Source organism: Bemisia tabaci, chromosome 2 (genome assembly GCF_918797505.1).
Source record: "Bemisia tabaci chromosome 2, PGI_BMITA_v3".
NCBI lineage: Eukaryota > Metazoa > Arthropoda > Insecta > Hemiptera > Aleyrodidae > Bemisia > Bemisia tabaci.
This window is the reverse complement of record NC_092794.1, coordinates 17,049,351-17,076,264: the sequence shown is the minus strand read 5'-3', so window position 1 is coordinate 17,076,264 and position 26,914 is coordinate 17,049,351. Positions and strand designations below refer to the sequence as shown.

The following is a 26,914-nucleotide window of genomic DNA, read 5'->3' as shown; positions in this document are numbered from 1 at the left end:
ATACCAAATAACATAAGATTTTAACTTTGTGCTTTTGTTTTTCTGTAACACAAACACAAAATGTGGTCTCGCCGAGGAAAATATTATTTAGGTTTGAAAGTCAAGATGGTCTAATTCTTTTGAAAGAGGAATCTTCAGTATCCTTACCGAATTGCAAATGTCTAATTCAGGGAAAGTATTTAAGTCTATCAGCCCTACCAGTGTTGCAAAAAAAAAAAAAAAATCTCCCTAGCTGGTGTCTTTCAAAGTTTCGAAGTCTATTTACTGGCATTACGTAGTTTTTAGAAACTATTTCATGAAGAAGAGAAGTAACATCTTCGCTGATCATTTTCTGTTCATTAGATCACTTGTTCGCATCTTCAGAATCCCTTCCCGAAATTTTGACAGCACCATTCAATATTTGACGTAAGATGGGAGGAGGGCACAATAATTGCTAAATTTTGCAATGCATTTTCGATATTTTACTAATATGGGTTTAAATGAGGGAAAGTTCTGATACTTTTTCAGCACTATTTGGCAACAGTGGAGGAGAGGGATCCTATTGAGCTCAGTAACAAAGGCTTAAAACTTAAAACTGTTAAACAAATTTTTTACCCGTTGAACTCTTTAATATTTTGCTCTACTAATTTTAACGCGAATCAACAAGTTGCCTTGCCAGGTATCTAGAACGCCTCGATTTATATTCATTTTTAGGCTTATCAGTTGCTCTTTGTGAAAAGTGTGTGATTATCTTTGCAAACAATGGGTCTGAAAAAATAAAAATATTTGTTCGCTTATCCGCAAAGCATGCCTTCTTGATTATTGCCAATGCTCACTAATATACCTCCTACCACTTAGCGGTTTCCCTGCTCAGTTTTGTATTCCTGATTTCGTTTTATCATCCACAGAATTTACTGTCTTCGCTCTAAAAAGTTACTCGAGTTATTTTGATTGCCGAGCACTTGAAACCACAACAGCTCAAATAAAATGTTTCTACTTTCACCTTAATAGTGGCACATACCTATCAATCCTCCTCTAGGACTCATTTTAATATCGCACGAAAAATTTAAGGCATGTAAGGTGTATTGGTGCAATTTGATAAAAAAATGTTCTGTCCAGGCCAGTTTTGAATAAAAATATTCCCGATGTATAGATTTCGAGAAAATACACGTCGAAAGTGAAACCGCAAAACATGTATCTCTGTTAGCGATGCTGCAGACTTCCTGTCATAATGTATTTTTCAGTGGAAAAATATGCAACGTCATATCCTGAAAATTATCTTGTAATATTATGCGAAACTCAAGCAATAGCGTCGATTCGTTCTCCTTTGATCATGAGTGGCGGTAGCCACATCCGGGCAAGTAATATATTAAACCGTGAGCGGAGATTGTGAAATAACGTAAACGAGGTATATGTTTTAGCAGTTTCACCGTCGATGTGCCTTTAGCTTCTTCCGTGCAGACATAATGTAACCAGTAACAGCTCGGCAAATTAATTTCAAAATTTCGATCTCTTTTCTCTTGCTTCTCCCTTTTATCTCCACTCGGGAAGACACCGTACAGCACTTCCAAGGGGTATCGACGTTTCGTAACACACTTCTTTTTTCCTTTTGCAGAGCCGGAGGTGACGGGCGATGCGCCCAAGTTTACGGAGCCGCTGAAGCCGGTGCTGGCCAAGCCGCGCTCGGAGACGGTCCTCACAGCGGTGGTTGTAGGCTCGCCGCTGCCCACGGTCCTTTGGTTCGCCCGCGAGAAGGAAATCGTCCCGGACGAAACCCACGTCGTAGAGTTCAACCCGGAGACGGGTCGCACTACCCTCACCATCTCCGAGGTGACCGAGCTAGACGAGACCGTATACTCCATCAAGGCTGTCAACGTCTTCGGTCGGGCCGAGTGCAAAGCCAACCTCGTCATCAGTAAGTATCTAGGTCGATAGACCTAGGTCGGTCCGTTAGCAAGACGTTCTTTTGAATTTCCCGATCTGGCGATGGATTCTCCCAATTTGCTGTTTCACTCCAAACGTTTCCCCGATTTGCGTTTGCGCAGCCCCGTTGCATAGTTCCTCCCCAATCTTCCCGATTTGCGTTTGCGCGGCCCCGTTGCATAGTTCCTCCCCAATCTTCCCGATCTGCATATGACCAATGTAATCGGATCGGTAGAACAGCAGAGTGGGACAAGCAAATCGGGGGAATCTGTTGGCAACGCGGACAGCCCTCACCCCCGATTTGCAGAGATTATCACACCCAACTTTTCCAACGGACTGACCTAGGTCTATCGACCTTGAGTAAGTATGCAAATCCTGTGTGCATGACCTTGTGGGAAACCGGACTACATTTTGCAATTAGGAACTACCCACATGAAGCGGTTCCTTCGTAGAAAAAATTATGTGCTTAGGGGAAATAATGGTACATACGTTGTTCCTCAACTGAGCCAGAAATTGCAGTCCCTAATTGCAAAATGTAGTCCAACTGTAGAAGGTGTCGCTCAATAGTGACTGTCGCTCAATTGTGCATATGTCTCAGTTATGTCATATCTGTACCTAAGCAAATTGATTTAATTCTGCAGTTAAGAGCTACAATTTCTAGCTCATCCGCAAAAACATGTATATCCATAGGAAAACAATGGTACGTATGTTGTTTCTAAACCGAGCTAGAGCATGTGGAAAACAAATGGCACGTACACTGTTTCTAAACCGAGCCAGAGATTGTAGTTTCTAATTGCAAAATGACGTCCAAATAAAACGTAAAAATACCAGGTATTTGCAACTTGGTTTCTCAACGATTTAGCTCAGAAAGTTGAACATTCATCATCCTCCTTCCCCCCCTTTCTTTTTTTTTTTTTTGTTTGTTTTGTAGGCTTCCATTAATAGTTGAGGAGGAATGGGAGGTAATTTAGTTCGGAATGACTTATACTTACAGTTTTTATATGTTCGAGAATTTCCTAAATGCATTTTTCAATCCCTCGAAAGAAGTTGATGTTTTAAGGGAATAGAAAGGTTGAGACCATCCAAAAATCTTAGGCTTCCTAGGAACGAAATGAATAAAAGATCGTGTTATTTAAAAAAAAATAGGACTGAAATAAATGGTAATTAGCCGGAAAATCAGCCCATTTTCTCAAACTGGTTTTCAGGTCATAATTGAATTGAAAGTGCAGAGACGTTTTCTGTAATGAGAGTGACTTATTTCGTTTTGTATCTTTTTTTTCGTGACTTCTGAGAGGAAATATTTGTCGACAGAAGTCTTACAATGCATGAAGTGAATATTTATTTGCCATGTATGGCATCACCTGTTAGATAATCTTGTAAAAAGTTTGTCTAGCAATGACAATTCTTGTTTGTTGGTAACACTGGCTCTTCTCAATTCATGTAAAATGATCAATTCAGGGGCTTGGAGGATGAGGCACATAAGTGCATTTTTTGCTATTCAAAATTACATTGAGGCCTATAGGTGAAAGGAAGTTTAAAATCACCTTTTGATGCTTTACTAAATCATCATTTACTAAAGCAAATACTTAACTCTATGAAACATTAATCAGGGCAAAAGAAATGAAACCCTTATCTCTATTACAGGTGAAGTTCCGGTCGTGAAAGAGGTGTCCAAATTCGAGGCCCCTCGCATCATTAAACCATTGGAAGCTCTGACCGTACCTAAAGGTTCAACGGTGACTTTAGAGGCTGAATTCACTGGTGTCCCTCAACCTGAGGTCAAAGTATTCAGAAATGGGAAAGAATTAGATTCAACATCGGACTTGGAGGTCCACCCAAACAAATGCACCTTAACTTTGAAAAATGTCAAATCAAACATCGCTGGAAAGTACGAAGTTCGAGCTATTAATATTGTTGGTGAAGCGCGCACTTCAAGCTCTGTGACTGTAATTGGTTAGTAAAATTTATTGTCTTCTTATATAGTGACACTACCATCTGATGAATAGAAAAAGCTTTTAATACTTGGTTTTCTTTGGACTCTTACCTATAAATAAAGACCTTTTTAGGGTTTCTAGTAAAACATATTGACTAAGTTGCAGCATTTGGAAAATGACTTGTAAAAAATTTACTTAGAGGTTTTTTGGGGCTTTTTCAGACAAAATAGATGAAGAAATGGAGAATGTCAAAGGCCCGAGGTTTATTGAAGCTCTAAAGCCCCAATTTGTGTGTGAAGCTGGTGCAGTCATCATGGAAGTTCTGGTTGACTCATATCCAACATGTTCATTCCAATGGTTCCAACATTCCACACCCATCAAGGTAGGTTCCCCTTTTTGGCCACCTTTCTCTCTCTCTTATTGAAATGCAACTTTCTTTCCTCTGAAAACTTGGTTGGCACATTTTAGTAAGTATATTTTATGTTGTAACTTACTTGTCATTTTGTGCCATCATCTCATCCCAGTTAGCACATTACGACCAGGATGAACGACTGCTAGTTGCGGACAAATCGCATTACTTTGTAAAAATTTAATGAAATTCCTCCCCCCCCCCCCACAGAAATTCAAAATTTTTGCTGGGCCTGGACAACCTGCTAATCACCTCTATAATTTGAAGGAGTTGGACCAAGCGCTTTGTAATTTGGATTGGCGGGATCTGCCTCTCTGTACTTTGAAATTTTGTCACCATATATTTTGTGATTCGAATTCCTATTCTGTTTGGGTTGATGGGAGTGGACTAAAACCTGGGGAATGTGTGATTAAATCTTCTGCTTCTCCTGTCGGACCAACGAAAATTAGCTGTGTAATCAGTGCATAGTTCCAAAATTGAATAGAGCGGTTGTGCGCTCAACATGGAAAAGTTCAAAATTACAGATTTCTTCTCCAAAAAATGTGTATATCACTCACCATGTAGTTTTTTCTATTTAACTACAACCAAAACGTAAAATAAATAAATAAATAAATAGGTAAAGTAAATAAATTGCATGGCTTTCAAGTAAACCTCCACGCTAGCAGGTAGTGAGGGATTTTTCTGGCCTCTTATCTTTAAGTCATCAAAGTTGTTCCATTATTCGTTCCTATTCTCTATCATCCTTTCAATGGACCACTAAACAAGGTACGAGTTAAAGGATTCTGATACATGTTTCTTAACCTGAATTTCACGTAGAACACGACTTGCGCAACGAAATTTACTGAAACCAACTCCTAACGAAGATATTAACGTTTTTATTTCACATTGGTTACGAGAAATTTGAACTGCCCGCTCCCATGAAACTCAAAGCTCTACAGGAGTCAAATCGCGAACTACAACGGTTTCGGCAATCTTCTCTATCGAGCAATGTTCATTTCCCACCATGTGTTGTTCAAACTATAAGCAATTTGCTATACCTGAGCCAAAGCGTTAAGATTGAGGTTGCCAGATTTTTTTATCGCAGAGACTATGTCATGATAAACGTTTAGCGCTTGATGTGAATCACTTAGAATATTGAGTTTTCATGAGCGGGTGGTTTGAATTCACGCATCAAGAATTAGCAAATATCTTCGTAAGGAGTTGATTTCGATAATTTTCGTTGTGCGTATCGTGTTCTACGTGAAATTTTGGTTAAGAAACGTGTATCAGAATGCTGAAATTCGTACCTTGTCTAGTGGTCCATTTTGAATTATAGAGCATTTGGCTTCAAAATTTCAATTTATAGAGCTTCTTGGAAAATTCCTTTTTTTCAAAATTTTCCCTAATCACTCCTTAATTCAAAATATTTGAATTTGGGGTCTGAATTCTAAAAAATTCAATATTAGGCAATTTTTTTAACACTGATCCCAATAGATTTTAGCCTATTCAAGTGTAAGATTTGAGCATTCTGCTTATCAGCAGTAAAACTGGAGAAATGCATATCGTGTTTGCGGTGTTTTTGATTCATCGCTGTCACTGAATTTCTTTTAAGGGGATCAAATCTGTGTTACTGATTTGTGAAGTTCACCAAATAGCCTTCACACATGGCAGGAGAACTAGGGAAGTTTTCAAGAAATGATGTCAAGCACTTTTCCATATAAAAAATGACAGAGGTCTGCAATGTCACAAATGGAGGTGCGCCATCCTACAGGTTCACTTTCGACGTGCATCAACTTATCATACAGATGTTTGCAAAAAATTAAGTTTTTCACTAATAGCGGCAGATGGCATTTTCTTAAAATAAGTCCATCTATACAACAAATTAAAAACAGTTACACTTCTGTTATGTAATTGAGTCCAAACCTTGAACATATTTGCCTGCAGCTGACCTTTCTATCACATATAAGCAATTCTATTTCTCTTTCATTCCAGTCAAGCCCAGAATTGCGCGTCACTTCAGAAGCTAATCGCTCAACATTGATGATTGCAAAAGCAAAGTATGAAGATGCTGGTGATTTTACTTGTCGGGCTGAAAATGTTGCGGGCTCAGTAACGTGCACTGCTTCTCTTTCAGTCATTCCAGAGATGGATGTAGCACAAGACCTCACTCCCCCCAGCTTTATTGTGAAACCAAAATCAGCAAGAGTCATGGATGGTCAACCGGTTCTCTTCAAAGCTAAGGTAAAATCTCTTATGTGTTTTTAGACCCTTGTAAGTGACGTTAGTTAAATTTAGTCAAATTCATAGTTTAGCCTATTTCTACCATTTTAGAGAGAAATAGGCCTGAGGAAGAGCTTACATCTGAATCATTGAATTCTCTTTAGTAAGTTTCATCCAAGCGTAAAGTTCCTTTAATTTAAAGGTTGGTTAATGAAGATTATTTCTCATGTGCATGTGTGAGGCTTTGCCCAATTTAGTTTCATTGGTTTAATTTTTGTTCTTGGAAATTTTTCAGGTAACAGGACATCCAATACCTTTGGTATCATGGCTTCATGATGGTAAACCGATCAAAGAGGGGAAGGTGGTCTCTGTAACACAAAATAGCGAAGGTGTGTGTGAGTTGGCCATCTCGGAAGTATTCCCCGAAGACTGCGGTCAGTATGTGTGTCAAGCCGTCAATCCTGCTGGTGAAGCAGTTTGCTCTACATTTTTGGCTGTCGAACGTAAGTTATTTTATATTAATCTCAGCCTGTCATATTCCTTCTGAGGGATATCATCGATAAAAGAGTGTTTGAGTTAACCAGAGCCCACTGTATGACAAAAAATCGCTGATTTGGCAGTACATTGATGGAGTCATTGAAAAATTTACCAATATTGCATTCTTGATATTGTGTCTTTTTTGTCATGTGAATATGTCCACAATTTTGAGCCCCAAAAATGACAGATCAAAATATCTGCTCCGTGCTGTTTTCTCAAGCTTTGGTTTTTAGAGTTTCCACGTTATTAGAGATATTGTCAGCACGGAAACTTTTAAAGAAGTTATTAGAGTTATTGTCAGCGCGGAAACTTTTAAAGACTATGTTATTTCTTTAATTTTTTGGTAGAAGGAGGGAGGGGTAATATTATGTACATATCACAATTTGATCATATCAACGCAAAGTATTATTTTGGTCTTGTTTTTTTGCTTAAATGAAAAAATTTGGACACATTAAAAAATTGTATGAATCACTGCTAAGTTTTTTCTTCTTTTTTGCAGCTTATGAATATTCTCCTGATTCTGAAATAGCATCAATAACAGTAGGAGCATCGGTGGCTCCTGCTCCTGATGACTCAGACGAAGATGTTGCTGATAAGGTAACTTCATATTTATTTGTTCGAGATATTCTCTCAAAGCCTCTTAAACGATTGGACAACTTCGCTTATATTGGCAACCAGTTACAATGTTGAAAAACAGTAAGCTTTTAACGAGACTATTCAGTCCATTTTTCATGGTTACCAACGCGTATTTGGTCAGGTTTTTTATCATGACTCGAAAGTTGGCGGCTGAGTATTGAAAATGGGGCATTGACATTAATGTGACTTCAACAAAGGAGTTAACTGAGGGCAGGAATCACCAGAGCAAAGAATTAAAACATGAAAGGCAGATTGAAAGCTGTGAATTATACAAGCACTTAGGAGTTTTCATAACAAAGGATGTAAGATTGGACCAAGCCATTAAAAATAGAAATATGCAAGGCAGGAAAGCTTAGGGTGCGGCTTATTTCCGCCGTGTCCGGAAATCGATGAGGTCCGGGTGGCAATCGGTTCTATCTATAAAAATAATAGGCTGTATAAAATTTGAGCTAATTTGAAGCTTTTTTAGATGATGCTCAAAGGGATCAAACTTACGGGCAAAATTACATTGGTTTGAATGGGCGGAAAAACGCCTGATCTGCGAAAACGTGTTTTTTAGATCTAAATGCGCTTAAATGAAGGAAACCTGACCAGCTCTTAGAGAAGCATCTAGAGGCCAATTTGAAACAAGAAAATCACACTTTTGACCCATGGGTGAGGGTAGGGGGAATCACTCAAGTGCAAGATAAAATATGTACACCAGTTTTGTTCCAAGCCCGAGAAATAGTATGGGAGGCAACATTGTAAAGGGCCAAGTATAGTTCTCAAGGGCGAAAACAACTATTATACATTATTTCTCATCAAGTTGTGAGATACATTTGCCTCTTCAACTTCGGAACACTTATTTTGAGTCCGATCAGAAAGTCTCAAAAGCGGTCACTTAGCTGCGGGCGCGGTGCCTCAAAACCGGCTATGCCGTGATCTACCTGTGCCCTTTCATGGATCAAAAGTGTGATTTTCTCGTTTTGAATGGGCCCCTAGATGCCTCACTAAGAGCTGGTCAGATTTTCCTCATTTAAGCGCATTTTAGATCCATAAAAAGCATTTTCGCAGATCAGTCGTTTTTCCGCCCATTCAAACCAATGTAATTTTGCCCGTAGTTTTGATCCCTTTGAGCATCATCTAAAAAAGCTTCAAATTTTCTCAAATTTTATACAGTCTATTTTTCACATAGACAGAACCGATTTCCACCCAGACCTCGTCGATTTTCAGAGATGACGGAAATAAGCTGCACCCCAAGGAAAGCTCATGTTCCCATAAAGCCCATGTTCGATCGAGTACTTTGGGACCAAAAGATCTTCAGAAATATCAAATGGCGGATTTATCACGCAATTGTCATACGTATATAAACTTATTGGTGTAAAGTATGGCCCTTGAAACAGCAAACCCAGCAGGTCTTAGAGGCCACCAAGATGATCTCTGTCGTAGATCAGCTCGTATTTCTGGATTAGGTATTGCCCGCAATAATAAGGTATGGATCATAGATGCAAAACAGACCATCATCTATGACATGATAACAAATTTCCAATTTTTATTGCAGTTTGATTGTAATCGTAGTTCATTTTGGGCGCTTCTGGGTACCAGATGCGCCCTTTCCAGCCGTTCGACTCCCCCGATGTAACATGTACTATACTACATACCGTTTTGCCTTATGGGTAATGACGCCATTCTGGTACACCCAGGAAAATTTGATTTTCTTCTGCATCTGGTATTCGTAAAAGTTTTCGTGAAATGTTTTGCTTTTAAGCATAACAATCTCGCACGGACGTATTACCTGGTTAAACTATTTTGGGGCTTCGTTATGCTTAAATGCCTCATATTCGAGGTTGTAGTTTCAGATTGATTCGAAAAAATCACGAACAGTCACGTGATCTCTTCATTTTAGTGACGTATTACTGTGCTATTTTGTGATTAGTTCATTTTCTCGGCGCAGCATCGTCAAGCGTCAGCTGTGTGCGGCTCTGGGTTGAAGGTTTAAGGTTATGTCAGTGAGAATAGAAAGTTAGAGGCCCGACTCGATGCTAGGTAATTGAAACAGATGCGCTCGCAGCGCGCTCGCTGGCAACGTACGCAACTACTATTTTCTATTGTTTTCCAGAGACTAGCGGCGGGTATGTTGCTGCCGGACCACCTTCACGTAGGCAATTTGTTATACATCGTCCGTCCGCAATACTCTCGCTTGGCCGTATGAAAACGTTCCTCGCATGCGCAGTGTTAAAGAAGCGCCCTCCAACGCTTCGGCGTTGGAACTGCTTGTTTCTTATTTTAATCAAACTTAGAAATCCTCAATCAGACACCTCAAGTAGCAACTTAACCCTTTGAAAAATGCCACTCCAGAGAAACAACTTCTCTTCCAGCTGTAGTTGAAATTTGCGACATACCATTCTATCGACCTACAAACTTTAGTCCATGTGATTTAGCCGGAAAAAATGGTCTGAGCTTCCTGGAAGCTGCTTTGAGTCAAATTCCAATCTCAGAATGGTATCCAATAAGTTGGTGCAATTTATTGAAAAATAACATTCCAAACTGATTTTTTTCGTCATCCTACTTATTTTGTGCCCCTTTTGAAACCAACTTGTCTTTTGTCTCCAGGACCTCTTGACTGATGTCTCAGAGGAGCCGTCAGATGTTGAAATGGATAAAGCACCGTACTTTATTGTACCCCTGGAAGAAAAATTAGTTGTTCAAGAGAATGATATTGCAAGGTAATATAACTTCAAACGTGCTTTTTGTCCTGATTGATTCTTAAGTCCACAGACCCATGTATTTATGATTGTACACCACTTTTACTGCCAACTCTTTGACCTAACTCTGTAAATGTGTATCGTAGTTCTCTTAATCATGGCTGCTTATAAACATTTAGTGTTGATACAGAAAAGAAAAAAATTAGTGAAATACTCTTTTCAAACACAAGTACTACATTAATGAACGCTACTTTTTTAAACTCTATGTATTGAAAAGATTCAAGAAAGTGCGCTTAGAATGAAAAGCAGACTTGGGCATCTAATTTTTAAGCAAAATCTTTTCTTTTATCAATTGATTAATTAATTGAACTTATTTATTATCAGTGAAAGAATGTATTAGTATGTAGTGAAAAGATAGATTAAGACTTTACAAAGCTAAGAAGTGATGTGTGGTATTTCTTTTCAAGATAAAATTATTATTAGTCGTGCCGCGAAGCCGTATAGACTCTAGGTTTCGCCGGAGGATAAAGAATGTCCACACTTTTTTATCCCAGGAATCGTACATATCAACCTTTCATCTCACAGCTTTTACTATCTCACAAAACATCACCTAGAATAATCAGATTTTTTACTCTCTTCTTGTCACAAATGATTTGCATTCAATTGGGTGGGTGAAACACCCCCCCCCCCCCTTCCTGCTTCTTCCACATTAGCTGTGACATTGACCTTTCCTACTGGAATAAATAGTAAAATCCTCTATAATGGTTTATTTTCTCTTGTGATTTGCAGATTTGAAGTCAAAGTTGAAGGATTGCCAAAACCGGAAATCCAATGGTACATTAATGGTAACCCAGTATATCCTTCTGACAATACAAAAATTGAAGATTTTGAAGACGGAACATCTGTGCTAACGATTCCTGAGGCCAAACCTGAGGAACATTTGATTGAAATCATGTGTGAAGCAGTGAATGAAGCGGGTGCTTCCTCATGTGTTTCGTACTTCGGTAAGACAGAGGATGAAGTGCACCTCATACTGATACTTTTATTATTTCCTATAAATTGTGCCAGAAGTTGCTTTAAGATGCTCAATTCTAAATTTGCTAGCAAATCATTACTGAATTTTATGATTCGTGATTTCCTCATGATTGTGGAATCGACGTAAGAAAAGCTCCTTTGCCAAGGCATAATCGCCACTGAAGGCTGTGAGTTAATTTTAGTAATAATTGAAAGTTTTCTACAGGTCTGAGGTAATCCTTGCTTTTGAATATCGCTTGCCTGATTTTTCTCTCTCTCATTTTCATTAGAATTTTGTGGTTCTTAAATAACAAAAAGACACTGTTGGTGGAGTTCATTACTTTTTAAGTCCTTCAGTATAATAATTTCTAAATGGCTGGTATTTTCTTGAATTTGCTAATCAAATCACCTAAATATATCTTTGGCAACTATGCTCTTTTTTTGCGTCAAAGCTGTTTTTTTATCTTCTTATTTTGTTTAGATAAGCTTTACTTTAAGCAATCCAATTTCAAATAATTATTCCTCTAATGATTTGAGATTACGCTGACTGCTGTTTTCTTTTAAGCTTTGCTGCCACTCTCATGTTTCCAAGTAGAACATGAGCAATAGTTTAAGTGCTATTGCTCTCAACAAGTTTATCTTATATTAATTTATTTCTGCTGTACCCAAAATATCTAATTTCCATTAGCTGGTGAGGTTTTTTTTTTTTTTTTTTTAAGCTGAAAAATTTGTTTTGGTGAACAAATTGAGTTTTCGGTGAATCAATTCCATGGTAATTCACCTAACTATTTTTTAAAGTTATCTAGTATCTATTGCTAGATTTGAGTTTTTTTTTGTGTGCAAAGTCTTGGTCAACTTTAACAAATTTCATAAACTATACATCTTTAGATCAATCAATCAACATTGCTCATTGTTAAGCAATCTATTTTAAAGTAATTTTGCCGTATTGGTCAAATTTTTTTGAACTTTATTCCCATTTCAACTCCTCCCAAAAGTTTAGTAGTCTTTTTGGTGGTGTAACCAAAGATAATTGATAAAATGTCAAAAAAATTATTCAACTTGATGCAAATACCATGAGGTTTGAATCTACTCTAATATAATATGATATTTCTTTTATTTCCAGGTCATGCTCATCTAACTCTGCTTCTATTTCTCTGCTAGAAAAGTAATGCTCTTCTCTCCTTCCCGTGGAGAAATTTGTTTCTTTTTTATTCTCCTTCCTCTGGTTTTTCCTCTTTTTTTCCTGAACTTCTCTCTCCTCTTACCTAATCTCACGCTACATACATAACCATTCACAAAACAGATGCAGCCATCTTAACATTTTGCTCAAAACAGTACAAAATTCAAATCTTATTTTCACTCACTGTTTGAATTTTCATTAATATTTTCATCACAAGACATAATTTTTCTCTTTATGTTATGTTTGTTTCTTTATACTGATGTATCAAGAAAATATGTGACGCAGCAGGGGAAAATGTGCTTTAAGGTGGGTACTCTAACAGTTCAATACATCGAAAAATCGAGGTTAGGGTAAAAAATATTGATACACAGTTTTGGATACTAAAAACTGTTTAATACTCTCAAGAACACTGGTTGAAAGTTTCAAACCGTAATTAGCATTATGTGTTCATGATGTTAAAAGCGTTTGAAGAAATCTTCCTTAAGATTGGCAATATCGTTTACTAATTTTAATTACTTTTTTCTCAAATTCTCTGTTTTACATCCTCGAACTTTGAACTGCTGGCCATGGGTCAATTTTTGTACCTTTTGTGCTGTAATTGATACAGAATTAAAGACTGTAAGCTGTTGTCTAGTCACAGTATTTTTTCCTCCTACCTTAAAACACATTTTGCCTTATTGTGTCACATATATTGTATTTATTGCAGGAAGCGTCGTTGGTACTTTTTTTCTAGTCAAAGAGCTGAATTGAGTGCAATTGTTCGCGTGTTCAATGTATCCAAACATTGATTTGCATAAACAGAAAAAAGTACCTATTTTACTCATATAAAATCGGGCCTACATATGCATGTATATTAAATTGTTTTTTATCTTGGTAGTTTTAAGTCACATTTATTTTGATTCATTTATTATGGAAAGCTTTCCAGTAATTAAAATTCAAGAAGGTTCCTCTGTGTAGCTTTTCAACTGAACTGCACATGTTTCAAGTTTCATGTGAAAAAAATGCACTGAACTTAGCGAATTATACAATTCTTCGTAATTATAGTAATCATGACAAAGCCATCATTATTTATTTTATGAATGTGTCCTTTATATTTTGCTTCTACAAACATTTTTAGGATGCAATTGGATGAAACTAAATTTATCATTGAGAGCCAAGCAAGTCTATGTATTTATTGATGCCTTTAAAATAAATCAAGTCCCATTCCTTAGTTGCCATAAATTGTGATGAAGAGAAAGTTTAAAATGCAGCATTTGCAGATCAAAACTTCATAAAAACAGTTTAATTTAGGCTATGTTACCATGCACTTTGAAGAAAATGTGTGTTTTAAAAGAAGTATCTGTGATTTCAAACAACTTAAGCTCTTTAGTCTAACAGAAAGAGCAACTCATATATGTTTATTGCCATTCTTGCAGAAGCGTGTTTTTATGAGCAAAGTTAACGCAATCATATCCAAACACTTGTAAGATTATTTTACTCAAAGATTGTATTGTCTCTTTTTATTAGGTGTTGTTGGAACAAAAGACTACCGCAAACCGAAATGGGTGACGGAGATGGAAGCTCTCCAAGAAAAGCTGAAAGGTAACGAGGAGTTGGCGGATCGTATGAGTGTGGACAGCTTAGAGCATGCCAGTGTGAATCCTCAAAGTAGTTGGGCCTCTTTGGGTGACATCTCTGTAACGCCCTCTTCCCCTACCTCTCCCAGATTCTCTCCACATCCTGACTATGATGATGTAGATATGGGTTCCTCCCCCAGCTTTCATCTCCTGCCCCCAATTGAAGAGAATTCTGAACCATCGACAAGCTCAAGTTCCGCCCCAGATCCTGCCCATTTCTTACTTCCTCAGGACAATAGACAATTGTCAGCTTCCTGCCATAATATTTACGCTAATCCACGGCTTGGTTATGCCCAGCTCTCTGTTTCCAACCCCCAGTTAGGCCCACTGCGCAACTGCGCAATCTATAACACGCTGTACCCATTGGAGCCACGCGAAATTGATCCCGAGGCATTTGCTCAACTCCATACGGCGGATAGTCTGGAGGAGTTGCAGGAGTTTTTGCTTCTTGAGAGTCAGTGTTCAACCAACGAGGATGGATTGGCCGCAGCTTTCCTGACCTCTGACAAGTTGTCAGGTACTAACGCTTTTGTGCTGTTTTTGAGTAACCATGGTTGGTAGCCCAGTAGAAAGGAGCAGACGTATTAGTAGGTCAATTAACGGTTCTAAATAGGTCTTTGTTTGCACCCCAGTAGCAGTGATCACTGAACCAATATTTAAGTGGCTTGCATTAAGCAAAAAGAAACCACAAGTCTAGCACTGTCTTTTTTAATGTGCATGATTTCTCTTTTGCTTAATGTAGTCCAAAAGACTTTCTTATCCTCAGAAAAAATTGAAAAAAGGGTATCCAAACCAATGTGCCTTGAGACACATTTGGCCATTTTCTTAAATGAAACTCGAATTTAATTTGAGAAATCTTCAAATGAAAAAGTACTCATCTTTTCAAAAATTGGAGAAAAGTAGAAATATAAACGTTCTTGAGAATTTATTCTCATCAAACAGAGATACATACCTGTATAGTTTAGTGGTAGGAATGTAGGGGAATAATTTTAAAAAAATTTTAAGGTGGTCATTTTTTATTTTTTTCTCTTTCAAAGATTGTATTAATGCAGTGAATCAATTAAGTAACATCATACAAAAGTAATAGTGATTTGCCAAAATTTCTGCCCTGGGCTCAGTCGAAAATTTTTCTTGTTTAAAATAAGAATATTCATATTGATGGCTCAAGTAAGAAATTGTGTGTCTTAATTTCAATGTTTCAAATTCTATAGTTATATTTTGTATTTTTAGGAGGAAATTAATCAACTTATGCTTTTTAAATTGTGAGAGAACTTATTTGGATAAGGAAAAAAATTTCACAACAAATTTCGAGAGGAACTGTTTGTTTGGTAAAAAAAGAAAAGTATGTGTTTTATACATATGTATGGACATCTTTACAGTATTGCAAGCCGAGGTACACAGTTCTCAACTTGAACCATCTATATATGACGCATATATAGTCCATAATACAAATAATAATAATACTGCAATTAAGACGGAAATTATTTCAGCATTGAGCTTTATCTTATTTCGTAATGAACTCAGTCAAAACAAGATTAAGCACATTGATTAATAAAGTATATGAATCCAGTTTTACTCTTGAACTCCTGTCTTTTCATCATCAGCTATCTCTCGTATCTTAACCTCCTATTAAGTTTTTCCTTCCTTTAAGGATTACAGTCTCTTCAGAAACAGTTAAAAAACCGGATGGAGGATGGTCTATTTTTCATATTTTAAGAAAATTCAGAAAAGAATCTCATTTCTTTGGCACTGTTCGCCAACTTTCCATAATAGGATGTATTAGAATACATTGTACCTTTTTCTACTCAAGTTAGAGTAGAATTGTGCAAAGCATAATAGCCATGATTTTTTAAATTTCATCAGTCTGCTCATAACCTCATCTCAAATTTTTCCTTTTTACATCATTTACTCAAGTTTCTATTCTCTACTTGCAGGCCCGAGAAGCCATTGTGCATCAACAATTTTATAATACCTACATATCGTATCTGATTATCTTATTTCAACTCCATCTGATAATTGTTTTCTTCCAACTCCTCTGTAATCCTCTCCAACTTTTGCATTTGTCTTTCTGTTAGATTATTTAAAAAAGACTAGTTAACATACCATAACTTTCTTCCTTGGCCTTCTATTAATACTTTTTCCCCCTCAGAACTTGACCCTCATTAACCTGATTTCTCTTTTTTTCTTTTTTTCCCCAAGAACTTATCATTTTTGTTTTTTGTTTGTTTCCCTGTGTTTGATTTTTACTAACGCATTTTCTTTTTACGCTCAGAAAACTGACAGTACCACAAAATCATTCTAGTCACCTGTTAATATTTAAGGTTTGTATAAATTTTATCTCTCCATTCTCTTTTGATTTATTTTTGAATACCTGTTTACCATTTTTTCATCAACTTCAATGCTGTCCAGGAAACCGTTTAACACATTGACCGCTAAACTGGTCGGCAGGGACTGGCAGTGACATTCCCTCCTGCCATGCTGCAGTGGCTTCCAACTATTTTTGCTGGGTTTGCAAAAGCAACAATCCATTTAAATTCACTTGTCCATGTGTATCATTTTTATTCAAAAAATATGAATTTGCTTTCAAATTTTCTCATTAACCCACAATATACGGTAGAATAAAATAATCCTCAAACTAGCTTAACTGTGTAAGTAGCAATTAAGTCCAATGAAAAAAACAAAAAAGTAGGAAAGACTATCAAGAAAAAATTGCAGATGCATTTTTATCGCTACCCTTTAACAGTCTCATAAATACACCAGGGTTGCCTAAGTGGGAGATAATTAGGAAAACCATGAAATTTCAGGAAGTTCCAGAAATTAGTCTGTTAAAACTGCTAAGTGTTAAATCTGCTTTTTTTGCTATCTAGAATGTTTTTAATGTCACAAACCAAAAATATTGCGTGTTTAGGTTTGGAATAGGTAGGTTTTAGCCCTCTCTCATATCATTAGGTATTCGGGAATCTTACCAAAATTTCAGGAGGGTGTCACAAAATTTTATTTTCTAATACCTGTGCTAACCCAGTATACATATGCACATATGGGAGATGGCGCTGGTGGTTCTCTAAAGACGCTTGTATTTAACTTTCTTCCTGTCAGTCACCTGCCTCCACAAGCAAGACCAGGAACCAAAAAGGCATTGGCAGTTAAAGTGTTAATGTTGGTTTTCCAAAAGTATGTTGATGAATGAAATTTTCTCTCGAAAAGAATTTAATTGAACTTCATAACATTTATAGGAGATGATTCAAAGAAATTGTTTTTTAAGATGATTTTGAAAATAAGGTTGACGAATAGCTCCTAAGAAAGTAATAGCTCATCAGAATTTGTGCAAAAATGAATCATTTCAGAAAAAAATTCTGGATCCTTAAGTGCTTTATTCAAGAAAAATTATCTGTAAAGTCTATAGAGGGCTTTCTAGGAAGATCACTGGTCGTGGGGATGAACCCAGTCGAATTGAATGCCTGTTTTTTCCATTTTCTGTGAATGTTGAAATTCTGCATCATAGAGCAAGTATGGAATCAACCCCTCGAAACCCCTCTGAATAATTTCTTCCATTCGACATGAAAATTTTCCAAACCATGAAAAACTATAATTGGACCTTATTTTTGTAGAAGTCTCCTTTTGTGAAAATATTTTAAACTAAGGCAGTAATGCATCAGCATCAATCAAAACAGTTATCTGCTTTGGTTTAACCCCTCTCTGTATCTTTTAATCTTTGCATCTAGCTTTTGCATTGTTTCACCTTTTCATTTCTTAAAATTTTCAGACACTCGTTCTCCACCTGTATTTGTTCAAGAAATCACAGATGTAAGAGCACGAGAGTATGAAACTGCTTCCTTTGATTGTCAATTTTCTGGAAAACCTTTACCAGGTTTGTGTAATTGACTCTTCTCTCAATTTTTTTATTTTTCAATATGCTTTTGGTGAATACTTGTAATTTTATTGACGCACAGTAAATGCAGCAAAATACTTTTAAGTTTAGATCTCGTTGAGCACGCCGAAAGATTTTGTACAGAAGACAGAATTATTTCAGTGAATGTAGTTAAAATTATTTGTAATACTTGTTTTGATCCACTGATATATTAAATACCTTCAGTTTCAGTCCACTCACAATCAGTGTTTTAAAATTCCCTCTTTTGACTTCTCAGTTTTTAGTGGCCATTGTCACTACAAATTCTTCAATCCGTATAACAATGGACCACTGGACAAGGTCCGTATTTAAGCTTAATGATGTATGATTTCTAATCAAAATTTGTCGTAGGAAACGCCTTACAATGGAACTTACGGAAATTAACTCCTAACCAAGATTTTATTAAATTTATTACTTATTGGTTTTTTAAAATTTGAATTTCCTGCTTAGATATAAAACCAGAGTTTATATGAATCTTATCAGCACACTACAACGGTTTTGGCAGGCCTCTCAATCCATCAGTGCTCCTTCCCCACCTTGTGCTGTTGATTGAGGTTGCCTTACTTTCATATTGCAATGACCGCCACAATAACTTGTATCGTGCGATTTAACCTAAGTTAATTATGGTTTTTTATGAACGGGAAGGCTGAATGTAAGAATTTTAATTAAATACACTGGACATTACTATGAAAGTCTACGCAGTACAAAAATGTGATGACATTAATTTCGGCGCTTTGGCTCAGCTATTGAACGTTGTTTGCACTTACAGTAATACAGAGCGGGGAAGGAAAGTAGACTCTGGTTTTTTATTTTAGCCGAAAATTCAAATCTTTCGTAAATGATGCTAAATGAAAAGACCAATATCTTGGTCAAGAGATGATTTCAGAAATTACAATGGCGCTATTCGTGTTCTGTATGTAATTTTGAGGAGGAAACATGCATCAAAATACCTCAATGTGTACCTTGTACAGAGGTCCATTGAGTACGCCCATTCGAAATTGTTTACTGTCTATATAACGTAAGGGTATGAAATTCTCGATTGATCCTTTGGAGACACAAAGGGAAGACATATACTTCTTATCTCTTTTTGTCCGCCAAATTTATCTTTCTGCCTTTGTATTTATTTGGTTCTGAAACTAGTCTTACCAGAAGCAAGTCAATGATGTTTAATCAAAGCCTAATTTTTTGTCAACAGATGTTGTTTGGTACCGTAATGACAAGATGCTGTTCAATTCTGAGAATGTTAAAATCTCCATCAAGAACAACAGAAGCTCTGTCAAAATTTTAAGCGCTAAACCTGAAGATGCAGGAACGTATGTTTGCAAAGCAGTTAGTGATGTCGGAGAAGTTACGACAAAGGCCAAACTTTACTGCATCCGTAAGCATTTACAATTCCTGAAAAATTTGATCATCAGTAAGGAAAACTTTGTACTGCCGCAACAAAGAATAAAGCGTTAATTAGAGTGTTGTTGAAAAAATAAAACAAAATTGAGCTTTTCTGATTAGCTATGACTTAACAAACATATAGCAGTTGCAGTGGCGGGTGATAAAGTCTGTAAATAGTCCCCATGTTGGAAGGTTGTTCAGAGCACATGCTTTCAACATTCATAAAAAGCATTCTTTCCACATCATATGAGTGTTCGAGGAGTCACATCACATGAGGAGTGTTTATGTAGATTTATTATGTCGTAGGGCTGTGCGTATATTCAGAAATTGTGAATATTTGCCGCAATTATTCAGCAAATATTCGCTTCGGCTGACTCAAGTACTATTCGACATTTGCGAACATCACGCCTTTGCGACTAACGAATTTTGGAATATGCACGATGTCATGAGTAGTGAATTTGTCTGAAAAAATGAGTGTGGTAATCCTTAGATACCAGCTTGACTGCCCGCGCAGTTAACTTTAAATGCTGGAAATGCATATGTAACTGCAGGGACAGTCAAACCAGCATCCAGGGATCTTCAAACACACAAGTATCTGGAACGTACATTTTTTTAAATAACTAATTTCGGTTCTTTAATGCATTTAGTACTATTCTATTTTCATTCCTTTTTGTACTGTTTTTCCTTCCTCGAAGATTGAAAGTATCTGCTCTTGATACTTTTGACTCCATTCGTTTTTTTCTTTTAATTCTTGTGATCGTTTGGTGTGAGGCAACATTGAGTTTTGCCATTATTCTCAGCTTTATATCTTATTTATTTGTATTTTGTAATACTGTAAGGAGTAAAGTTTGTCTTTTTCCTTGCAGCCAGCGACATGACACCTGAGGAAAGGGAAGCCTTTGAATCCCAAATAAGAGATGAAGCAGAAGAAGAAAAAGAAAATAAAGAAATTAAAGTCAAGAAGAAGAAGAGAGTCATCAAGAAGAAGAAGTCCAAGGATCTAGAAGAAAAGCGGTTAGTTGACAGGAAACTCACTTACTTTTGGTCAGCTTCAAGAAATATACAGATTTGTTTCCTATATTTTTCACTATGAAGCCCTGTCAACGTCGACTCTGTTCATCAAAAACTGTCTAGACATGATATTATGCATGATGTTACTTTATCAGGCGAATTCTTTTCTTACGGACGTGCAGACCGCTGCCGAAAATCCATTTCAGTTGCCCTTAACATATTTTGCTTTTGCTTCGTCAAAGGCCACACTTCATTACCAAAGAGCAGAATTGCCTTAATCATCGCTTCGTAAATTTGCTGCTTGTTACCTTCAAAATGCCCCAGTCTCAGAGAATCCCCTTTAGCATCGCAACATTTCATCAGTAAATTGAAGTTATGTTTTTCATGTGAATTAATGGCACTGCAAATGGCACTGGCACTCATTTCAACGACAAACAAGCAGTTTCCAAGTTAGGTGATTTCTCTGCCTATGTGGTTTGAAAAACAAGATCAAATAATTCCACTGAGTCCCCGGGACTTTTATTTTTTCCCACTTATCATTTTGTCTGTGTTGACTTCCCTCAACCCCACTGAAAGTGTGTGATACATTTTTACGGTACAAAATGAAATTACATTAGTGGAGCATCATGTTTGACTATTTGTCATGCTTCTATTGCTTTACTAAACGTCTTAATTGTCTACGTATTAACGCTGTTTTATTCTCTTTTCAGGGGTTCTGTCCAAGAAACAGAGGCAGTACCGGAAACTGATGAAACGAAAGAACTAACTCCAAAACCAGTTGAAGAGGTAAATATTTCACAAATATGCGGCATTTTTTAAACTAAAAAGGTGCGAAGATAGTTAGCTCATCTCCCTACCCTGCACTCAGTAAACCTTGAATCACATCAAGGAGGAGGAAGCAGCATTCTAATGGCATCTTCATGAGTAGACTGGGTACAATAGGGTGCATCAAGGATCACAATTTTTTAATTTTGCAATCTAATAGGAAGATCGGCAAATTTCAAAATTTAATTTTCTGCCATGTTTTTCAAAATACAGTTCTCAATACCTGGCAAAATGTGCACCATACCACCAATTTGAATATTTTGAAAGCACTTTTTAGTCAGATATCACTTCAGATCCTGCTTCTTACATGCAGGGATGAAAAGTGGTGAAGTTTCATCTTTTCAAAGTTTTTTACCTTGCATTAAATTTATTTTTTCAAAGGCCCAAATACTTTTCCCTACCATTGTATTGCAAAATTTGAAAATCATGTCTTTTTTTCCTTCTCATGTGAGGGACACACCATCTTGAATCCAAAGTTTTTCCCTTTGCCCCGTTAATGTCTAAAGATGAAAATTTCAACTTAGAAAGAGAATGAAGGGGTGTACCAATTATCAAATATTTTCCAGTTTGCATGAGCATTGATTTCTGTGTTTGTTACCTTCAGGTCTAACCTATTTGATTGTATGTATGAAAATTTTCATGGGTCTTATGATCACTCTTCAGGGTGTTGCAGACACAAAATTAGAAGTTGCCGAACCAGTTGAGGTAACAGCTGTCGCCACTCAAAAGAAAATTGAGGAGAAAGTAGAAGAACTTAAGTCGGAAGTTGAAATAGCAAAGATCATTGAAGAGTATAAAGAGCCGATAGAAGTAACTGAAGCTCGGGCAGAAGAGGTAGCACGTGAACTTGAGCCGCTTAAAGAACGGCTGCGGCGCATGGCCAAGATTCTGCGTCCAGTCCAAGAACCAGTCACTGTCACAGAGACTCGATCTGAAGTAGATGTAACAACATTAAAGCAGCAACAAACGGTTACAAGAACGGCCAAGACATCCAGGACAACACAAGAAGCTATCTCTGTGTCACAAGTCACAACAGAGGGGTCCACTGAAGAGCTTGTTGTTCCAAAGAAAACTCTTCGTCGAGCACAACCAGTGATAGACAAACGATTTGCTGTGGAAGTGGAAGAATTAATGAAACTTGTGAATGCAGAAGAGTTTGGGCCAGGGAAGCAACCATTGAAAGAAATTGCCAAAGTTGGTATCATGCTGAGCAGCGGTGTTTCAACTGAAGAGGTATTATTTGTTCATTCTCAATTGAAATTTTTACTTTATCGTTTTTACATGCTATCCCAAGGATCTTTATCTTGTGCAAACGATTTGCAATTAAAATAGACCATTCAAAGAACCAGCATTTTAAGACTGTTGGATAATGTTTCAGGCCATGAGCGAAGTTCCTCCAATTAGGCTAAAAATAGGAATGAATTTCACCCGTTTGTTGGGGACCAGTGGGTTAGTAGATCAATATTAATGCAACCTTGAACCACTGAAATCAACCTAAGTGCCAGACAACTAATTAGAGCTTGGTTTCACACACATTTTCTTTATCCAATGACAGGAAGGTATCTTTAAAATTCTTCCATTGTAAAACTTACTGAAATTACTTGAGTGCTAGGTTTGACTTGAGTAGACTTTGGTTTTTCTGTGAGCAAGAAGCGTCAATTAACTTAGGCAAAAACCACTTTTTTCCAACCTGTGAGTTCAATTCGGAAAGTTTAAGTGGGTCCATTGTGTTCTAAATAAAATTTTGATGGAGGGTACACATAATGTGGTTCTTAATTTCTGACCCTGTCAAGTAGTCCATTCGTCACCCACGATATTTTTTAAATTTATTGATTTATTTTTCCCAAGGTTGTTACACAATTCACGACTGCATCATTCCCTGCTTTGCGAACACCCATTGCACAGGCAGCAATGGTGTCCCTGGTGGAGAGGGAAGGACACAGCTCCCTGATATCACAAGTGTTCGAGCAAGAAACAACAACAGAGCAAATCATGACTGGTGTTTTCCGTGCATTCCTCTCTTTTATCGAGCTTAAACATACAACAGTGGAGGAAATTTTGACACTTTTCTCTCCGTCTGATTTCCAGTCGGAGCCCTGGCAACAAGAGCAAATTGCTATGGTAAGATTCTACTGTAGAGCCCTTTTGCCCTGGTTAATGTATTGTATGGATTCTTCTTCAAATACTTAAGTATTTTGTTCCTCATATCATCCCTCTGTCTTCTATTTCAATGGCATAAGTCCACCATCACATACTTCGTTTGCTGTGTCTGAAAATCTCCGCCTCTAAGTTATTTCTTTAAAGGAGAACAAATTGACATCATTCATTTAAGTTTGTGCCAAATTCTTTTTGTACAGAGAAGAACAATCATCGCAGTTCTAAAGAATTGCTGTCGAGTAGTTTTCTGTTTAAAAAACAAAGTATGACAGGAAGTCTGCAACATTGCAAACCGAGTTATGTGATTGCCGACTTACACCGTCGATTTCCAACATCTGGTTTGTTACATTGTGATGCAATGCCACATCACGATTTTATTCATATTGTGAATACATTCAATCTGCTCATCCCTTTTTTAGCATTTTCTCCCAGCCACTTGCACCTTTGTCAGCCAGGCTGTGAACTCTTTTTCCTGTCTCAGCTCAGGCATTTTTTTCCCTCAAGACAGGTCTTTCCTTATAGGTACCCCTTGGGCTCTCATGGCTAGTTCATATGGTTGGTAGAGAGAAGCATTAGAAAATATTAAAAGAGAAGATATATTTTAATTAATTTTAATACATCCAAGGATCTTTATTTTGACAAAAAAAGTGCAGCGATTCATATTCTGTTTGCGGTTTTTCAAAATCTTTGCGTTCATTTTATTCAATGAAAAGAAAACAAACTAACGGTATTGCATGAAATTTTCACAGAATATCCCTCACCTAGAGAAAAAAATTCGAGAAAGCTCTCAACAAATTGTTGAGTTTTTTTCCATCTAGAAAAACAGCTTATGACAGGAAGTCTGTAACGTCACAAACTGAAATACATGCTCCTGCAGTTTCACTGTCGATCTGTTTTTCCTGTACAATCATATTCTAAAATTTCTCTACCTGTTAGTCAACTTGACAAATATTTGCTTTTTCTCTAGGCATCAACGGAGGACAGAAAATTAGAGACTGTCAAAGTTACCACTCAAGGTGAGCCAAAACTTCTCTTATCATCCATGTACGTGTAAGTGTGTTTTTTGTTTGTTTTTTTCTTTATTTTATTTTATTTGTTCTGTAGTTGATTGCATCTATTATTTGTACCATGCATACGATAGGTGAAACAAATTCTGCTTACAAATAGATCATTGTTTTTTGACCTTGTTGTAATGAATGACTCCTTCTTTGGGTAATATTTTAATACCATTCCATCAGTTTGCAATAGGCTGGCACATCTAAATTGAAGCATATTTTACCTGAATATATAATGTCAAAAATTATTACTAAGCTCAGGTAGAGCCTTCTAACTCATTGCAAAGATACTATTTTTCTTTTCCCGAAAATTGTTGGTCTTCTAAAACTCTTATGATCATTTTGAGAAAACTAAAACAAGGTCAATACTCTATAACCCTGTAGGATTTTGAGAGTACTATGTGCTTAATCTTCGTCCAAGTGTCATTAAATTGAAATTACTTCTTAACTCATGTTGTAGTTCGCTTAAATTGCTACTGCTATTTGTGATTTCTTTAAGACCGTAGAATTTGTTATTTTATTTATATATTTCTTCATTTACAATTTGAAATTGCACGATGTTTGTGTTTGTTTTTAAGAAGTTTTCAACTTGTCATGTTTTTGCATTTATTTAATGATGTTTTATAATTTTATTTATACCTATCTTATCCTTGTCTGTGATGCCAAAGTTTATTTCATTATTTCAAGTGTAGACATGCTAGAGGACTAGCAAACATTTATATGTATGATTTATATCTGAAGTATTACAAAATGCATCAGGTGTGAGCATGTTTCCTGGACATTTCAACGTCTCAAATTTGACAGTCTACCGTAAATGGACAAAGCAAATTAAAGCCATTAAAATGCTTACTTAAAAAAATTGAGTTCCTAGTAACTCTCTGCATCTTCTGCTTTGATGTTATTTCCAACTGATTAAAAGTAGTCTAGTAGGACAATTCTTATCAAGCCATCCAATATTCCATATCAAAGCATCGAAAATTTTTTGGTTTGCAGAACTGATCTTGAACCAATTTTTCGACTTCCTAAGTGGTGGTCTTGCTAAAAAGCCATGTGCATTAAATTGGTTTAATGAACTAATAGGTAAGGTGTGAATTTAAGCATTATGACTTATGTTCTTTTATCAAAATTTTACGTAGAACCTGATTAGTCCAACAGAAACTACTGTAAGTAACTCCTAACAAAAATATTATAATCTTTTCTTGCATTAATTTGAACTTAGCGCTCATAGAAAAACCATAATTTATTAGAGTTACGAAACTTTACCATAATGGTCTCTGCGGAATAAAATTATGGTAACTTCAATCTTGAGGCTTCGGCTCAGCTGTTGCATGTTGTTTACACTTCAAACAACACAGGGCAAGGAAAGAATACAGCTTATTGAAAAGGTTGCCAAAACTTTTATTGTATGCAATTTGATTCAAGTAGACCGAAGTTACTCTTGTAAGGGAAAAGTTCAAATTTTTTGTAACCAACTGCTAAATAAAAACGCTTTATCTTAGTTGGCAGTTACTCTCAGTAATTTGCGTTGCGCCTATCGCCTCCTTTGGAAATTTTGAAGAGAAAACATAAATCAGAATGCTTGAATTGTACATTGTCTACTGATCCATTGAAAATTGGTCTTGCTGTATTTCCCTTTTTGATACCAACAGACAGAACATCTTCTCTGTTAAGTGTTCTGTTTCAATCTAAATCAGATCCCTGAAATTGAGTAAATCCTTTTTAAGTACTCATTTTAGATTTACTTTCAATGATTTATGGGCCACACCACACAATTTACAAATTTTTGATTTATTTGTAAGTATTTTTATTTTTGAGTCCCTTGCCTGATTCTCTACTGCTGTAAGTTTATGTTTTTTTCTAGCATGTTATATGCCTCATGTTAGTACATTTATTTATGGTTTTTCGTATTTTTCATATTCTTTTTGTGACTGCATGTAGTTTGCTTTTCATACTTAAAATGTTAATTAATGTTGAGTGACAAAATTGTAATTTTTGTCTGTCTTTTTGAATGCTCACTTATTTTTTGCTTGTTTTATTTTGTTCTGTTTTTGTTTGATTTTCTGATTAAACGTTTTACCAAACAATTTACTTATTTTAATTGTATTATTTTGGTCAATTTGTTTTACACCCTGATAGAGGTTTATCTTAAATAAATTCAGCTTTTTCTAATTTCGGACTGTTCATTACATGAAAGAAAACTAATTCTGGTAAGGAGTAAATTGAAGAATTTTATGGTTTTCTGGCAGTGTCAGTGTTGATATTTAAAAAAAATCATTTTACAATGTTTTAACCAAGAAAATTTTGACAGAAACTACCCTGACTTTGTAGTTTACTGGATAAAAATTAGAGAATTTTTTCCCTTTCAATGTTTAATTTATTTTGACTTTTTCTTATTTTCAGAGAGTAAAAAAGTTTCTAGGAAAGGAACAAAAATTGTTCGCCGTGATGAAACTGAAGGTTAG

The 26,914-nt window shown here is 36.3% G+C and overlaps 1 protein-coding gene across 17 annotated transcripts in view; it reads left to right on the top strand.

Annotated features, from left to right (window-relative positions):
- sls (sallimus) overlaps positions 1-26,914 on the top strand; it is a 277,774-nt gene that overhangs the window by 175,232 nt on the left and 75,628 nt on the right. For 12 of the 17 annotated variants that reach the window (XR_011899246.1, XM_072296789.1, XM_072296788.1 and 9 more), the window contains 17 exons: positions 1,595-1,894; positions 3,547-3,855; positions 4,058-4,218; positions 6,217-6,465; positions 6,740-6,947; positions 7,481-7,578; positions 10,210-10,322; positions 11,091-11,305; positions 14,002-14,076; positions 17,875-17,979; positions 19,214-19,396; positions 20,271-20,418; positions 21,126-21,201; positions 21,904-22,473; positions 23,089-23,361; positions 24,365-24,413; positions 26,853-26,909. Coding sequence is in view for 13 of the 17 variants with exons in the window: in XM_072296789.1 (XP_072152890.1) it covers positions 1,595-1,894; positions 3,547-3,855; positions 4,058-4,218; positions 6,217-6,465; positions 6,740-6,947; positions 7,481-7,578; positions 10,210-10,322; positions 11,091-11,305; positions 14,002-14,076; positions 17,875-17,979; positions 19,214-19,396; positions 20,271-20,418; positions 21,126-21,201; positions 21,904-22,473; positions 23,089-23,361; positions 24,365-24,413; positions 26,853-26,909 (3,189 nt within the window). In the remaining 4 variants the exon portion in view is untranslated. Of the gene's footprint in view, positions 1-1,594; positions 1,895-3,546; positions 3,856-4,057; positions 4,219-6,216; positions 6,466-6,739; positions 6,948-7,480; positions 7,579-10,209; positions 10,323-11,090; positions 11,306-12,438; positions 12,481-14,001; positions 14,629-16,383; positions 16,433-17,874; positions 17,980-19,213; positions 19,397-20,270; positions 20,419-21,125; positions 21,202-21,903; positions 22,474-23,088; positions 23,362-24,364; positions 24,414-26,852; positions 26,910-26,914 lie in introns of those variants that run through there. The other 5 variants (XR_011899248.1, XM_072296795.1, XM_072296792.1 and 2 more) reach the window with 5 other exon arrangements.